A 14,550-nucleotide genomic window follows, 5' to 3' on the forward strand; every position below is an offset into this window, starting at 1 on the left:
ATACCTTGCAGAAGAAATGACTGTCTTGACACTGCATCATTTTAGATGGAGATGGCAAAGAGGCCTTTTCCTTTTCATCCCCATCACCCTCCTAGACAGCCGAGCTCCAATCACAGTGGAAGAGGAAACCAGTTTAGAAGCGGTCAAGTGGGAGGAGAGCTCAACTAACTGTGAAGATAAAGAGAGGCATGGCTGAGAAGTTCTTCCAATTTTAAAACAGGGGTCCTGAGTAATTATGCAGTAAAGTGAAGAGAAAGTTGCGCAAAAAATGGAGGTGGCACATGACACAAAAATTGACAGGACTCGTTAGGAACAATACTCTAATCACTGGCTAATGCAAAGGATAAAACTGACAACTCACACCACCTCTTCAGATCATTTCTGGACATGGGAAGACTACACCTGAAGAAGAAGGCCCGGTTGGAGGAAAAAAGCCTCCTGACCCCTAACTTAGTCAGGAGGAAAAGAAATTACTCAAAGACACAAGGTTTTGGTGACTTTGACTTGGTATCTAGTTTGCCTGCTTTAGGTACACAAAACAGCAGGACTCCTTACTCTAAGAGGGTCCAACTGGCCACAGAGGACAGGACCCTACAGGAGACTTGGGTGGAGGGAAACCTTGTGTCTATAGCTTGCCCTAAGAGGTACTTGGTAATTTTTTCTGTCTTCTGAAAAGGCACTGAGACTTCCTCGGGGAAGCTCATCCAAGGTTTGTATCACTCTGTGCTTTTTACCAAGCTGCAAACTGGTTCAGCAGGACCTTGTGCTAAAAGTACCAAGCCTCGTGAATCTGCTACAGCTTCCAGCCTTTGCCTGCTGAAAGATTTGAGAACTAAAAAAGCGACAAAGTGTGACAGGAAAACCTTGGATTGGTGCAAGGCAGCATATCTATCCAACCCACAAAGAGACATTAGTGGCTCCGAAATCCAGCTTTGTCCAGCTCGGAGCTTTTGGTATCAAAAGCAACAGATTCAGCAGAAGTTCAACAGCAATCATTTTTGACAATCTAGACGTACTTTCACTCATTATATCTTTCTAAATTTTTCTAATTGCGAATGTGAAAGGAGGACGCAGAGCCAGATCCAGCAACAGGTAAAATCCTTTTTATTGGAACTTCATTAGACACGACCAGTGAGGCAACCGTCTCGGCATGAACTGCCGAGAACGCCAGCGTTTATACTCGTGCGGTGCCAGGATGACACTCACGCGCCAACAGAGATGAAGACCCAACACATCTTCCCCTTCACCAAACCTACATTACAAAACTGCATGGGTTAACAGCCGTGGAGAAGGGTGGACAATAAAAGAAACTAACACAAAAAAAATAAGATAACCTGGAAAGCTGTAAAAGGAAATATTAAAACCAATATACATGTTATAGTTGAGTTCATCCTAAAAAGAAACATAATTTCAAATTGTGATATAATCATTAAAACAAGAGGGTAGTTTTTTGGCTCTCACAGGCCTCCCTGAGCTAGATTCTATGTGTGGATCTCACAGTTGCACCATTGTGATCATCCGAACCCTCAGGATCTTTAGCTCCCATACTCTCTCTAACACCTTTCATTGTCTGCTTCGACAATTTGTCTTTTTTCCACCATTTTCCGTCACTCAACCTCACCACACTGTGTTTGCCCACATCAACAACCAAAGGTTGAGAATATCTGGATTTACCCTTGGCAACTATGCCTGGCAGTTTCACTTTCACCACATCCAATTTGTGGACAGTGGCTTGTCGTCTATCCTTAATGGGGGCAGATCAGGCATACTTGTCCTGAGCTATCTTACAGCTCTCCCTAAAACACTCCAATTTTGCTTGTGGAACAGTCAAACCATTCATCCATGGTCTGACCAATTTGGAGGCAGCCATCCTCCCCTTCAGTAAAACAAAAGGTGAGCGCTGGGTAGAGGCACAGGGTGTGGTGCGCATAGCTCATAATAATTTCAAATGTTCCACTCTCCAGTCCAACCCCTTGGCCACTGAGAGTTGAATGTTGTCTTTATGATTCTTTATAGCGCTCAACTAAGCCATTACCACGGGGATGATAGAGGGAAGTGGTGACTTGCTTTATTACCCACAGAGCTACAAACTTTAGGAAATCATTAGAAGTGAACTGCACCCCGTTGTCAGTGACCAGTTCCACTGGTGCTCCTTCTCTTAGAAACAGGGCTTGCAAAAATTGTAAAACTTCCTCCGTATTGGCTGAGTGAACAAGTTGTACCTCAGGCCATTTTGTGCCATAATCTACGAGCACAATGCCATATCTAAAGCACTCATCCAAAACATACAATGGACCAATTATGTTTAAACCCAATTTGAACCAGGGTTGCTCAGGAACAGGAATGGCTTCCACAGGACTGGGAAAAGTCACCTGAGACCTGTCGCTGACTGCACATGCCACACAGTCCCTGACAAAATGCTCAACACTCCGGTCCAAACCAGGCCACCAAAAAGTTCCATGATCCTCCTCTTCATGGCTCTCATTCCCACATGTCCCTCATGGGCTAAAGACAATATCTTGATTTGTAGCTTCGATGGGACTACCAGCATATCCATCCTCCTGAATACTCCATTACCAATACTCAGCTCGGAAAAAACCTGCTTGTATGCGTTCACCCCTACTACAACATCGTTAGATTTCCACTCTCTCCCCAACATGTTAATCAGGGTTTGCAAAACCTCATCGTCCAAAACAACTTCTTTTCACTCTCCTTCAGTAATGCATGAAAAACCAGCTCCAGCCAACGTGGCTACTATGCAATCCTTACCACATACTGTCTCTGTGACATCATATTGAATGGGCAACCTGGATAGACAATTCGCAAATACATTCTTGGCAACAGGAATGTATTCTAGAGTGAATTGGTACTCCGTCATCCTATAATGCCCCTTGGCTATGCGGGGAGTAGCTTTACTTGCACTTTTTGTAGTGTAAAGACTCAAAAGGGGTTTGTGGCCCATACAAATGGTAAAGTGATCCACACCCCACCAACATGCTAACGTTTCTTTCTCAATAACTGAGTAAGTAGGTTCGGCTCCTCTCAATGACCTGGAAGCAAAAGCAATTACCACTTCTCTGCCCTCCCTTTTTTGCAAAAGTACAGCACCCAACCCGTGTTGGCTAGTTCATTAGACATGACCAGTGAGGCAACCGTCTCGGCATCAACTGCCGAGAACGCCAACATTCATACTCGCGCGGTGCCAGGATGACACTCACACGCCAACAGAGATGAAGACCCAACCGAATGTTATAGTATTGTGTTCTGTACTCATAATTGATGGCAGTGGTTGAACATAAAACACACTTATCTGGATATTCCCTTCTGCATGTGCTGTAGCTACCAAAAGCTGAGCAGACATTCTCACAGGGCTCTATTTTGGCATAACCAGATTGTGCTCATTAAGTTAGTAAGGGTTACTCCAGGCCAAAGAAATAACAATTTCTGACAGATTTTTTTAATTGTTGGGCCCTCAGATGACCTATTGAGGAGATGCTGTAAACATGTTGCCTGAACTTACCTTTCTGAAGCATTAGGTTTTCTTAACCACCAACAAATTCTGAGTACAAATGCCCCAGTATCAACGGCAGTCTCAGAATGTCAAATAAATGTATTTATATTAATGGCATCAGAAGAAATAAAGATAGTTACCTAGCCAATGAGATTCGTGCACGTTGACCTCCACTCAAAGTTATTCCACCTTCACCTAGAACAGTGTTGTCTTTTTCTGGAAACTTAGAAAGGTCCTGTTAAGAAAATAGAAAGTAGGAGGAGATTAAGGAACCTGCTATATATTTTGTGCACATAGAAGAGGTATGCATATGCTACTCCTATGCTTCTTGAAATTCCCTTTGAGTCCGTTTGGTTCCGCTGTACTAATATTTTAACATTTATTTGGTGTTGACAGTCTAAGTAGATGGTTTTTTGTATGTCTTATCAATCACTATTTATTGTACATTTGCACAGCTGTACACTAATAAAATGCTGCATTTTCATTAGCTCCTAGACTGTCTATGTTCACCCAGGAGATTCAAGGCCAGAAGCTGAGACAAGCCTCATCACAGTGGCATCTAGTAAGAAATGGCTTATGTTTTCCCTTCCCAGATGCTGGTGCACTTCTAGCAGCCATGCACTAATGTAGAGACTCTTTAACATGCTTCATTACTTATCCACTTAGTATGTGTGCTGTAAAACGTAGCACATAGACAAAGTTGGAAATATTTGGAGAAATGTAGACATTTCTCCATCCTTATGTCTGCTTTGAGGAGGCCAAAGGACAGGCAATGCAGCCAACTGCTGCGGGCAGACAAATCCCTTCGGACGTGCACAGAGGATGTTGGCCCAAGGCCTGGTCTTTGGCCAGATCCTGTGCCCAAACCCAGCATGAGGCAATCCCCCACTGTGCATAACATCCTTAGGCTGTGGCTGTGTCCTTAGGCTGTGCACACCCAGATTTATTGTCTTCTCCCTTTTTTTGAAACTTTTTTTAGAGAGAGCTGTACTTCAAAGAGTACCACAGCACAAGCATCTACTCCACGGTATGAGGACCATGGAGTAGATGCTGGCGAGGTGGGTAGTGCTGGAGTATTGTGATGCCTCATTGGCCCTGCACTGGGTCCTGCACGAATACTGCGGTACTGGTGGCCTGAAATGTTTTAAAATCATTAAATGGGTTAGGATAATTATAAGGAATCTGTATTTGGAAGAGGTGTGTATAGCACGCCCCTTCCAAATGCGGACTCCTTATGGTATATATTAATGTTCTGTGACTAGAATCTGGTAGCAACAGTTTAATATTTTACCACCAACTCAAAGGAAGTGGTAAGCCAATCACAAACAAAAAGGGGTTCCTTTCTGACTGTTGACAAAAAAAGTTGTTAGGATTAGGCAATAGTCCATTAGTACACTATCAGCCCCTAAAAAACGTTTGTGTAACTTTTTTTTTTAACGCATCCCATTTTTCCTTAAGAAAAATGCTGTTTTAAAAAAAAGATTGCTTTATTTAAAGCAATCGATCACTGCCATGGTGGTCTACTGGCCACATCAGGCCACCATCCCTGTGACTGCGGCTAATCATAGTGGTTCGAACCCCCAGATCTGACATGCTGTGACATTTTTATTTTCCCCGCAGTTAGTTTTAAAAGCATCAGCTCCCTGTGGCTGAGCTTTCTGCAGAAAGTGCGCAGTTACCAACTTGAAACTGTTGCCACTTTTGCAGGAATAGCTTGAGTGTTACTTGGCAACGACTCTACCAAGACATTCCTCACCCCCAAACATTGCAACTTCATTTGCAGGCTCTTGGAATTAGTGTCCCACAGCACCAGAAATTCTCAAGCCTCCAAAAGGAGGCATACATTTTTGACTGGTCCATTCACTGCTGCACCAGTCCAACATTCCTCCCAAGAGTATCTAACTTTTTGTGAATATAAATGAAATACGTTTATTTATTATTTTTTATTGAGCTCTATTGGGAGTTTTCATTTTTATGCCTTACTCTACTGAAATTGGTTTTTAATGTGTTTTCAAGATTTGAGACATAAGGTAATTTTCTTTCTTACATTTTAAATTGCATTTTTTCCTTTAATTTTACCTCCCCAACATGTTTGAAAAGAATCATTGGCCTCTTTCTGCTACGAAGGAACCCAGTGACTTGGGACACTGTTCCTTCTTTCTGATAGACTTAGTCTGCCTGGTTTGGCAGGGCTTTCCAATAGTGGTCATCTAAAAATGAGTCTACTCCCCTCTCAGGGTGTGTCACATTGCTCACATCGATACACCGACCTAAACCCTTAATGCAGAGAGGGCCTGAATATCAGTGCACTGGCTTCCATAGACATAGTGATCTATATTACTAATTCAGTCAAACATTCAAATACACCCTCACCTCGAACGTCCAAAGTCACAGGCCCCCAACACTGAGAGAAGTATCTTGAACATTCATAAAGGTACCCAAAAGATAGCAGGTTAGAAACTAAGGGGCTGATTTAAGGTGCAGCGGAAAGGGTACTCCTTCTCTACTGGAATGGAGCACCCTTTCTACCATACTGAAGGTCCACCCACCTCATTTAGAGTCGGGCGGACTTTCAATTTATTAGTGCCGGACACTACTCCGTCTCTGCTGCTGACATACATCTCCGACAGCCCGATGGAGTAAGGTTTTGCCATTTGTCTGCCCGCTTTATTTAGAGTGGGTGAAAAAATGGCAAGTCAAGTATTTACTTTCACCTACCACCATCCAAAACGTAGCGGTAAGTGAAAGTAAAAACATTTCAACAAGCACCACACCATGGGGAAGAGAATATTCCCATTGCAAAAGGGGTCACTGCTTATTTTGCATTTCACAATCAAAATCCTGCTTTGGGATTTTCTTTTTGAAAGTCCAAAAAGGCTATTTAAAGTGAGCAGTAAGGACCCATACAGCACACTTGCAATGTATTGGCAATAGCAATGCATTGACAAGATGCGTCGTGCAGCATTCATTGCCAATGTAAGAGATATCTGCTGGGGCCGCGGACATCTATAAATCTGGAGTCTAATTACTCCGTCAGGGCAACAGAGTAAAATACTCTGTCGCCCTGAATTAAGTCCTAAGTATGTATAAAGGGCAGATTGGAGGCTCCCTATATGATGCAGTTTCTTATTCTTCATATTGTCTTAATCCTCTTTTTGTCTCTTTCACCTTTCCTCCGACACTTGAGAGCGTTCTGTCAGGGCCTCTCCATATGGACATGTATGCCAGGGCTACATGGTTGCACACCCTCATTCAATGGAATTTTTTCTTTATAATCGGATCTAGTGTATTTTAGTTTAATATTATTTTGTTTTGAACTAAACCTGAAAGATGCGTTTTTTACACTTGTTTAGTGAATGAGGTCTGGCAAAGCCTCTGTGTTTGACAGGCTCACAAACGTACTAGGAGTCTGTTCTGAGAAGTTAAAGGTAGCTGGGCTTGCAGAGAAAGACAGCTGAGAACAGCAAGGCCATGGGCACCATTTCAGAAGTCACAACTGCGATCAGTGGGTTGCCCTTGTACCGCTTGCATTGCTCTTGCAACGGAATAGACCCTCCAAGATTTTGCAGCCTGGGATGGCAAATTTTGTGGCAAAAAAAGCTAAATCTGCAGAGCCCAACCACAACATTTGTTGTATTTTTGCAGCAGGCAGAACAAGTGCCTGTCACAAAAATACTGCTAAGTCCTTGATCTGTCACTGTTGGAGACTCAGACAAACCAGAGTCTGTGACTTGGCAGAGTTTCCAGCAGCACCACACCATGAGGGTGTCTGATGCCAGAGAGTGCAGACCCTCATCCCAAAACGCAGTTCCCTATGGGATCCGACAACCTTCATTCCAGAGGTGCACAGGGCAGCAACGAGTGAGTGGCTAGGTTGTTGAGGTGGAGGGAAATGAAGAGTAAGATAGAACTGATGAGTGTCCTGGGGATGGGTTGGGAGTTTCAGTTCAGTTCATAGACTTTATTCGGGTAACTTAATACCCATAAAAGCACAACATCTTAACAAAAAATAAATAGCAAAATGGAAGATTGATTGGGTTGGGAGTTTCAGCCACATGAGTCACGGGGGAGAGGAGGCGCTGGAGAGGATGGGGATGTATAGGAGTCATGTGGCTGCAGAGTGCAGTGGTTGAGGGAAAGGGCTGTGGAGACAGGGTGGCAAGCAGGGAGCCAGGCGCAGCCTGTTAGCACAGGAGGAGGGCCTGTGTATTTGCAAGGTGTGAACAGGCAGGCAACAGAGGAGCTTAAACTCCTACGGTGCCCGCTAGCCTGTTGTTCACCCTCCTATTATTGGCTCAGCGGCAGCGCAGAGCCAAGAAAAGGAAGATCAGTCTCATTTTTTTAAATGCCTATTTTGGTGGGCACTTTTGTAAAAAAAATCCTATGATTTTTACAAAAGTGACGATTTCACAATGTTGTTGTCAATTGCAAAATTGCAATATCCTGCGGGGGTCTGACTAAAGGTCTGAAAGACATTGAAACAGTAAAATATTATCTTTTATTTTATTTTCCACATGATAGTTCATAAAATAACTGCTTGAATCTCAGCTTACTGCAAAAATTGCACTGTTTTTAACTTAAAACAGTTGTCACTTTAGCCAGACTAGTCGAGGTGCAACATAGCAGCTAAACTACCAAGGCCTTAATGAGGCCAAAGACCACAGTTTTGTTTGTAGGCTCATGGAATTGGTGTCAAACAACAGCAAAAGCTCTGGGGCCTCCAAAAGGATGCAGGCTTTTCTCATTCATGTTAAAGGTGGCAGGGCAGGGTTTCCCAGCTATTTATACATGACCGCCCTCAAGCACGCCTCCCGCAAACACCACCATCTGATCCACACCGCCAAGAAGACAGCATTCAAGGAACGACTAGACAACAACGCACACAACAGCAAGGAACTCTTCAGCATCGTCAAAGAGCTCTCCAACCCCAGCGCCGGAAACAACGACATCACTCCCTCACAAGACCTCTGCGACTCACTCGCCTCGTTCTTCCACAGCAAGATCGCCGACATACACAACAGCTTCGGCGCACAGACCACGCACCCAACCACCGAACCAACGCCCCCCACCACCACCCTCTGTGCCTGGACCCCGGTCAGCACCGAAGACACCATCCACACGATGAACACCATCCACTCCGGATCACCAACCGACCCATGCCCCCACCACGTCTTCAACAAGGCCTACTCCGTCATCGCACCCCAACTCCGGAACATCATCAACTGCTCCATCAACACCGCCACCTTCCCCGAGAGCTGGAAGCACGCCGAACTCAGCGCCCTCCTGAAGAAACCATCAGCTGACCCCACCGACCTCAAGAACTACCGCCCCATCTCGCTCCTCCCTTTTCCTGCCAAAGTCATCGAGAAGACCGTCAACAGACAGCTGGCCGCCTTCCTCGAGACGAACGGATCCCTCGACCACTCGCAGTCCGGCTTCCGAGCCAACCACAGCACCGAGACCGCCCTCATCGCAGCCACTGATGACATCCGAGCCCTGCTCGACAACGGGGAAACAGCGGCCCTCATCCTCCTGGACCTCTCCGCAGCGTTCGATACGGTCTGCCACCGCACCCTAGTGCAGCGCCTCAGCAACATCGGAATCCAAGAGAAGGCACTGGAGTGGATCATCTCGTTCCTCGCCGGAAGAACCCAGAGAGTCCGCCTCCCCCCGTTCAGATCCGAGGCCACCGAAGTCATCAACGGCGTACCGCAAGGATCATCACTCGGCCCCACCCTCTTCAACGTCTACATGAGCCCCCTCGCAGCCATCGCACGCCAACACAACCTCAACATCATCTCTTACGCCGACGACACACAGTTGATCCTCTCCCTCACCAACGACCCAGCCACCGCCAGAACCAACCTACACGAAGGGATGAAAGACGTAGCCGAGTGGATGATGAACAGCCGCCTGAAACTGAACTCAGACAAGACGGAAGTCCTCATCCTTGGATCATCACCCTCTGCCTGGGATGACTCCTGGTGGCCGCTGCTCACCCACTCTGAAAATGCATCACATTCCGGCTACTCACCCACGCACACAAGGCCCTCCACAACCTGGGCCCCAGGTACCTCAACAACCGCCTGATCTTCTACACTCCCACCCGCCAGCTACGATCGACCAGCCACGCCCTCGCCGCCGTTCCACGCATTCGAAGAGCCACCATGGGAGGAAGATCCTTCTCCTACCTGGCAGCCAAGACTTGGAACTCCCTGCCCATCCACCTCCGTCTGACCCAAGACCACCTCTCCTTCAGGAAGCAACTCAAGACCTGGCTGTTCGGGCAGTAGTGGACCCCCTCCCCCAAGCGCCTTGAGACCCTCCGGGGTGAGTAGCGTGCTATATAAATTCTTGATTGATTGATTGATTGATTGATTATACATGGGCCTCAGGGCAGACACAAGCTGAGAAGAATGGCTTGCCACCTATCAATGCATGTTCATAAGCCGAACAGGAGAAAGATAAGGCATGGAATGGAAGTAGAGCAGATGGTAGGAGTGACATGCTTCATATTGCTATGTAGCCACTCTACCATCATGTTTTAATGCACAGACAGCCACTCCAGTGCCATTTCTGTACATTAAAACATACCTTCATAGAAGCCAAGTGGCTCCATGTTCTGTGTCGGACGTTCAGCCAATTCTAGTGTTTTTTAAGCAATTACACTTTTCATGCTGCAGTTTTTGAATTCAGGCTTTTCAGTTTTAAAAGTGAAACTAAAGGTCTACATATGCAATATACTAAAAAGTCAGCATTGTCTGAAGGTGTCACACATGACATGAGGATACTTGGCAGCTATGCCCTGACGACAGTTCGTAAATCTGTACTCACAGATCAATTACCTTCTGTTGATGCTGATTCACGTTTAAGATGTCAAACTGTTCTTAGAGTATCTATGCACATATACTCACACAGAGCTTGAGAAAAAATGAGAAAATGCAACTGCAGTTGCTATTTTTTTTCATGAAGAAAATATTTTCCATGTGGACAAACCGTCTTGGAATATGCCGTCACCAATTCTGGGGTGTTCTGATCTCCTTCCCACCTTGTAGGAATTTACAGTTGCTATTGTGAGGAGCACATTTCTATAATTTTCCTTTGTGGGAATGAGTTGGAGAGAAGTTAGGATAACTTTTCACCCGAGTAAAGTCTGGAACCTTTGCCCATCTTGACATAAGGCACAATGTACCTACTTTGAGTAAGCTCTTCCCTTCCATTAGTTCTATTTCCAGTGTAACTGCTTAGTTTTGTACTGTGAGAGTAACTTGGAAGTTACAGATTCTGATCCCATTGTGGTCAAGCAGGGCGTGATTTCAATGAGATTGCAATGGACATGCATACCTTCACTGGAGATTGTTAATATTTATCTGGACTTATCAGGCGATACTAGCCATATGTGGTTAAGCTTGAGCATTTGAGTCACATATGTCTGCTTGTGATCATTTTACATGGACATGCAATGGTTAAGTCTTGTCATTGGGTCCTTGGAGTCTCAGTCATCATCTAGGCATCTGACACTATGTTTCAACAAACAATGGTTGTGCTTGGGTGTTCAAGGTTGTTGCATATAATTATATTTGGCATGTTATGTTTGTACCTGGATATAACAAGACTGATGGCATTACAGGAAAACACATCACTTAAGTTAAAAACATGTACATGGTAAAATCTTAAAACTTCTTCTCAAGGAAAAAGAATGCAATTTCAGTCATTACCTACTACAGTGCAGTCATAATGTGGAAGGGGTGATGCTAAGACATGATGGACACAGGTTGAAAGGTTCAAAGGTCGCAAGGCATGAGTCACTGTGGTCAAAAGAGATGGTCTGTCACTTCTTGCAATGTCTTTATAGTGGGTAGAACATATGATGTCAGTTCTCCTACTCTCATATTGAACATTATTAAATCAACTTCTAATAGTTGCTCCGGGACATTTTTGGTTGTTTTGATCGCCTCTGGCATATGAGGTCTGCACCCTGGTAAGTGATGGATAAACTGCTGCCAAATCTTACCATCAACCTACTTAAAATACATGCGATAACTGAAGTAGACATTGGGGAACATATGTATCAAATTCTCTATTTGCGATTCTCAAATAGCGATTTTTTGAGAATCGCTATTTGGGAATCGCAAACGAGATGTAAGTAAAAATTCGCAAATTGTTAGCGATTCCTTGGCCTTCCTTAATTGCGATTAGCAAATTGCGAATCGCAATTAAGGAATACCTTCCCATTCATTCCTATGGGCCAGGAGGCCCATAGGAATGAATGGGAAGACATTCTCAATTAGCGATTCGCAATTAGAGAATCCCAAATTGAGAATAATTTCAAGGGTGCAAGGGTGTCATAAGGACACCCTGATGCAACCCTGCAATGAGCATGTGTGCACATGTGGCGCACATACATGCCCTAAGGGCATGTATGTGCGCCACATGGCACTTTGAAAAATGCCAAAAAGTGCATCTTTCAAAGAAATCGCAAATTACCACCAACTTGAAGTTGGTGGTAATTTGAGATTTCTTAAGGAGAAATCACACAACTTGGGTGCTTGTTACATCGCATTTAAGGAATCGCAATTTGCAACTCCTTAAATGCAATCGCAAAATAGAAGAATCGCAAATTTGCGATTCTCTAATTTGCGATGCCCTTTTGGGATGATACATCCCAAAAGGCCTTTTCCCGTTCGCAAACGGGCCGATTCTGAGAATCAGCCCGTTTGCGAACGGGAAAAGGGCTTGATACATATGCCCCTGGGTATCTTTATAACAGTTGTCTTTTTTCAATCATGTACTATCACAATTCTTAACCTCAGTGCTAACGCTGTATTTAAGCCAAAAGATCAAGTAACATTACATTGGAGGTCAAAGTTTGACGTATTTCCTGTGATGTACTAAGGTGAGCTAGTGATGTCACTTCCGTTACCCCTGGCATTTTAGTAAAGCAATATCCGTGGCATCCTGTAGAAATCCATGTGCGCATTTAGTACATTCCAAGTAAGAAACTGAGAATTGAGAATCATTATTAGTAGCAATTCATGATTTCTTATTTTGAATCTTTGCAGAGCACAAAATCTTCCATATTACTAGGCAATCTGAACCAGAGCATTTGTCAACCTGAGCTATATTAAAATGATTTTTACATATTTTTGCAAAAATTTCGACCTGCTTTTTGTTCTGTGTTATTTCGCAGTAGAGACTCTGCCTTTATTGTTCTTGTCTGTAATGCATATGAAAGAAAGCAACGGTTTGTGGGACAGGTAATAGTGTGATCATGTATTAAACGGAATAAATTACACTCTGTCATATATCACAAGTATTCAGAAAGGCACGCAGAATTCCAAGACAATATAGAGTAATGAGGCCTCAGGCTGATTTCTTTTATAAGTTCATGAAACTGTGAGGTGACTTGCATTATCCTTTTAATGTACTGCGGGATGTATATTATTCCTCACAATACATGGTCACAAGCATTCAAATATAGAAGTCGATATTGGCCAAGTTTCTAGCAACTTATGTTTATTAGTGCAATTCTACCACGCACCCTGCATACAACATGCACGGAAACATTTAGGTCTCTTATACAAGAGGGCCTCCTTGTGTGGGTCGGTTTGAAGAGTGAAACATTTACTGCACTTTTTACCTATCAATGGAATTTACCAGATACAGTAAATACCTCTTATTCCAAAATTTTTTATTGAAAACGAGGAATTACATGCAGAATTCCTAAATTCTGTAAGTATCACAATTTACCATCCATTATTTTCTGATAAATTGCAGCAGATTCAACGCACCACTCATAATTCCGACACTTATGCAAACAGGAGTTTGTTATAAATGGAAATAAATTATTCAGCCCACTCCAAGTACCAGGAAATGAAAAGGAGAATGCTATCAGTCTAGCCGCTGCTCACCCACTCTGAAAATGCTCTCTATGGAGTCGTCCTTGAAGTGAATATGGTGGATAGACCTTTAGTCTCCCCAGAAGGTTTCACTCCCTGTGCATGAATCCAGAAAGCATAGACATTTTGCTTTGTCTGGCCATGTGGTTATGGATGTCGGATTCCATTTATGAATCACATTTGTAGTCCTGCCTCCCAGGTACCTTCCGCCTGTACTAGGCACAGAAAATGGGTGCATTTCTGACCTGTTTATCTAATGGAAATGAAAGCTGCAGAGTATTTTCACAAAGCTGCAAAGGGCCTTCTACGGAGTCTAGTGGGTGTCTTTAGTAAAGCTGAATGTGTTTTCACTTCTAGAAGCTTTCCGTGTTTTTTAAAGATAAGAGCTTTGACACTTCTAAGTTAACTACAACGTTGCCTGCTGCGAAACGGTGTTAATGGTTTGTAAATTAATTGTGATTGTATGTCCCTCGCACATCAAGATAATGCCATATCAACGGAACATGTCGTGTTATGGGTAAACAGTTGAGCATCTCAGGTAGCTATTACTTCAAACAAGAAGTAAACATACACAGATCAAGTAATGGAACATTCACATTATTCATTTTGCTGGGGCACCACATGGAGGGTAAATTGGAGACGTTTGCCCTTGGCCTTAGCAGGACAGAGTATGAAATGCCCAATCCACTAAGAAGAAACCAGGAGCTCCAGAAAAGATTCACTTTGAAAGTTTACAAAAGTCACACAGGTGTCCCACATACTCGATTCAAGAGTTAAGAACAAGACTGATAGATGAGTCCCAGGGTCTAAAATCGATGTTGAACTAAATGTATTACAAGGAAATGGAACAGCAGAGATATAGGTCTTGTCATACGTCTATGTGCTACACAAAGAGTAAAAAGGCCCTATGGAACAAGATTTATATCAGTGTGCCAACTCTGAATGGACATTTTGTTATTCAAATACCCAATTATTCAGCTTCAAAGGGGCAGAAATAATTTCGACCACCCTGCAAATTTGACTTTCGCTTTTAATTAGGTTTCCCCTAGTAGAAATGTTATTTAAATTGTCTCACTACTGGGCCTAATGTCTCTTTTCCCCGTGGGTAGCAGCTTCTTGAATTTGTAACACAATGTGGAT

General features: G+C 43.7%; 1 protein-coding gene across 2 annotated transcripts in view; it reads right to left on the reverse strand.

Moving 5' to 3' along the window:
- The window catches only part of CFTR (CF transmembrane conductance regulator), an 880,902-nt gene that overhangs the window by 215,565 nt on the left and 650,787 nt on the right, over positions 1-14,550 (reverse strand). For both annotated transcript variants that reach the window (XM_085653127.1, XM_085653128.1), the window contains one exon: positions 3,652-3,746. In XM_085653127.1, coding sequence (XP_085509253.1) covers positions 3,652-3,746 — 95 coding nt within the window. The remainder of the gene's footprint in view (positions 1-3,651; positions 3,747-14,550) is intronic.

This window comes from Triturus cristatus, chromosome 4_1, assembly GCF_964204655.1.
Source record: "Triturus cristatus chromosome 4_1, aTriCri1.1, whole genome shotgun sequence".
Lineage (NCBI taxonomy): Eukaryota > Metazoa > Chordata > Amphibia > Caudata > Salamandridae > Triturus > Triturus cristatus.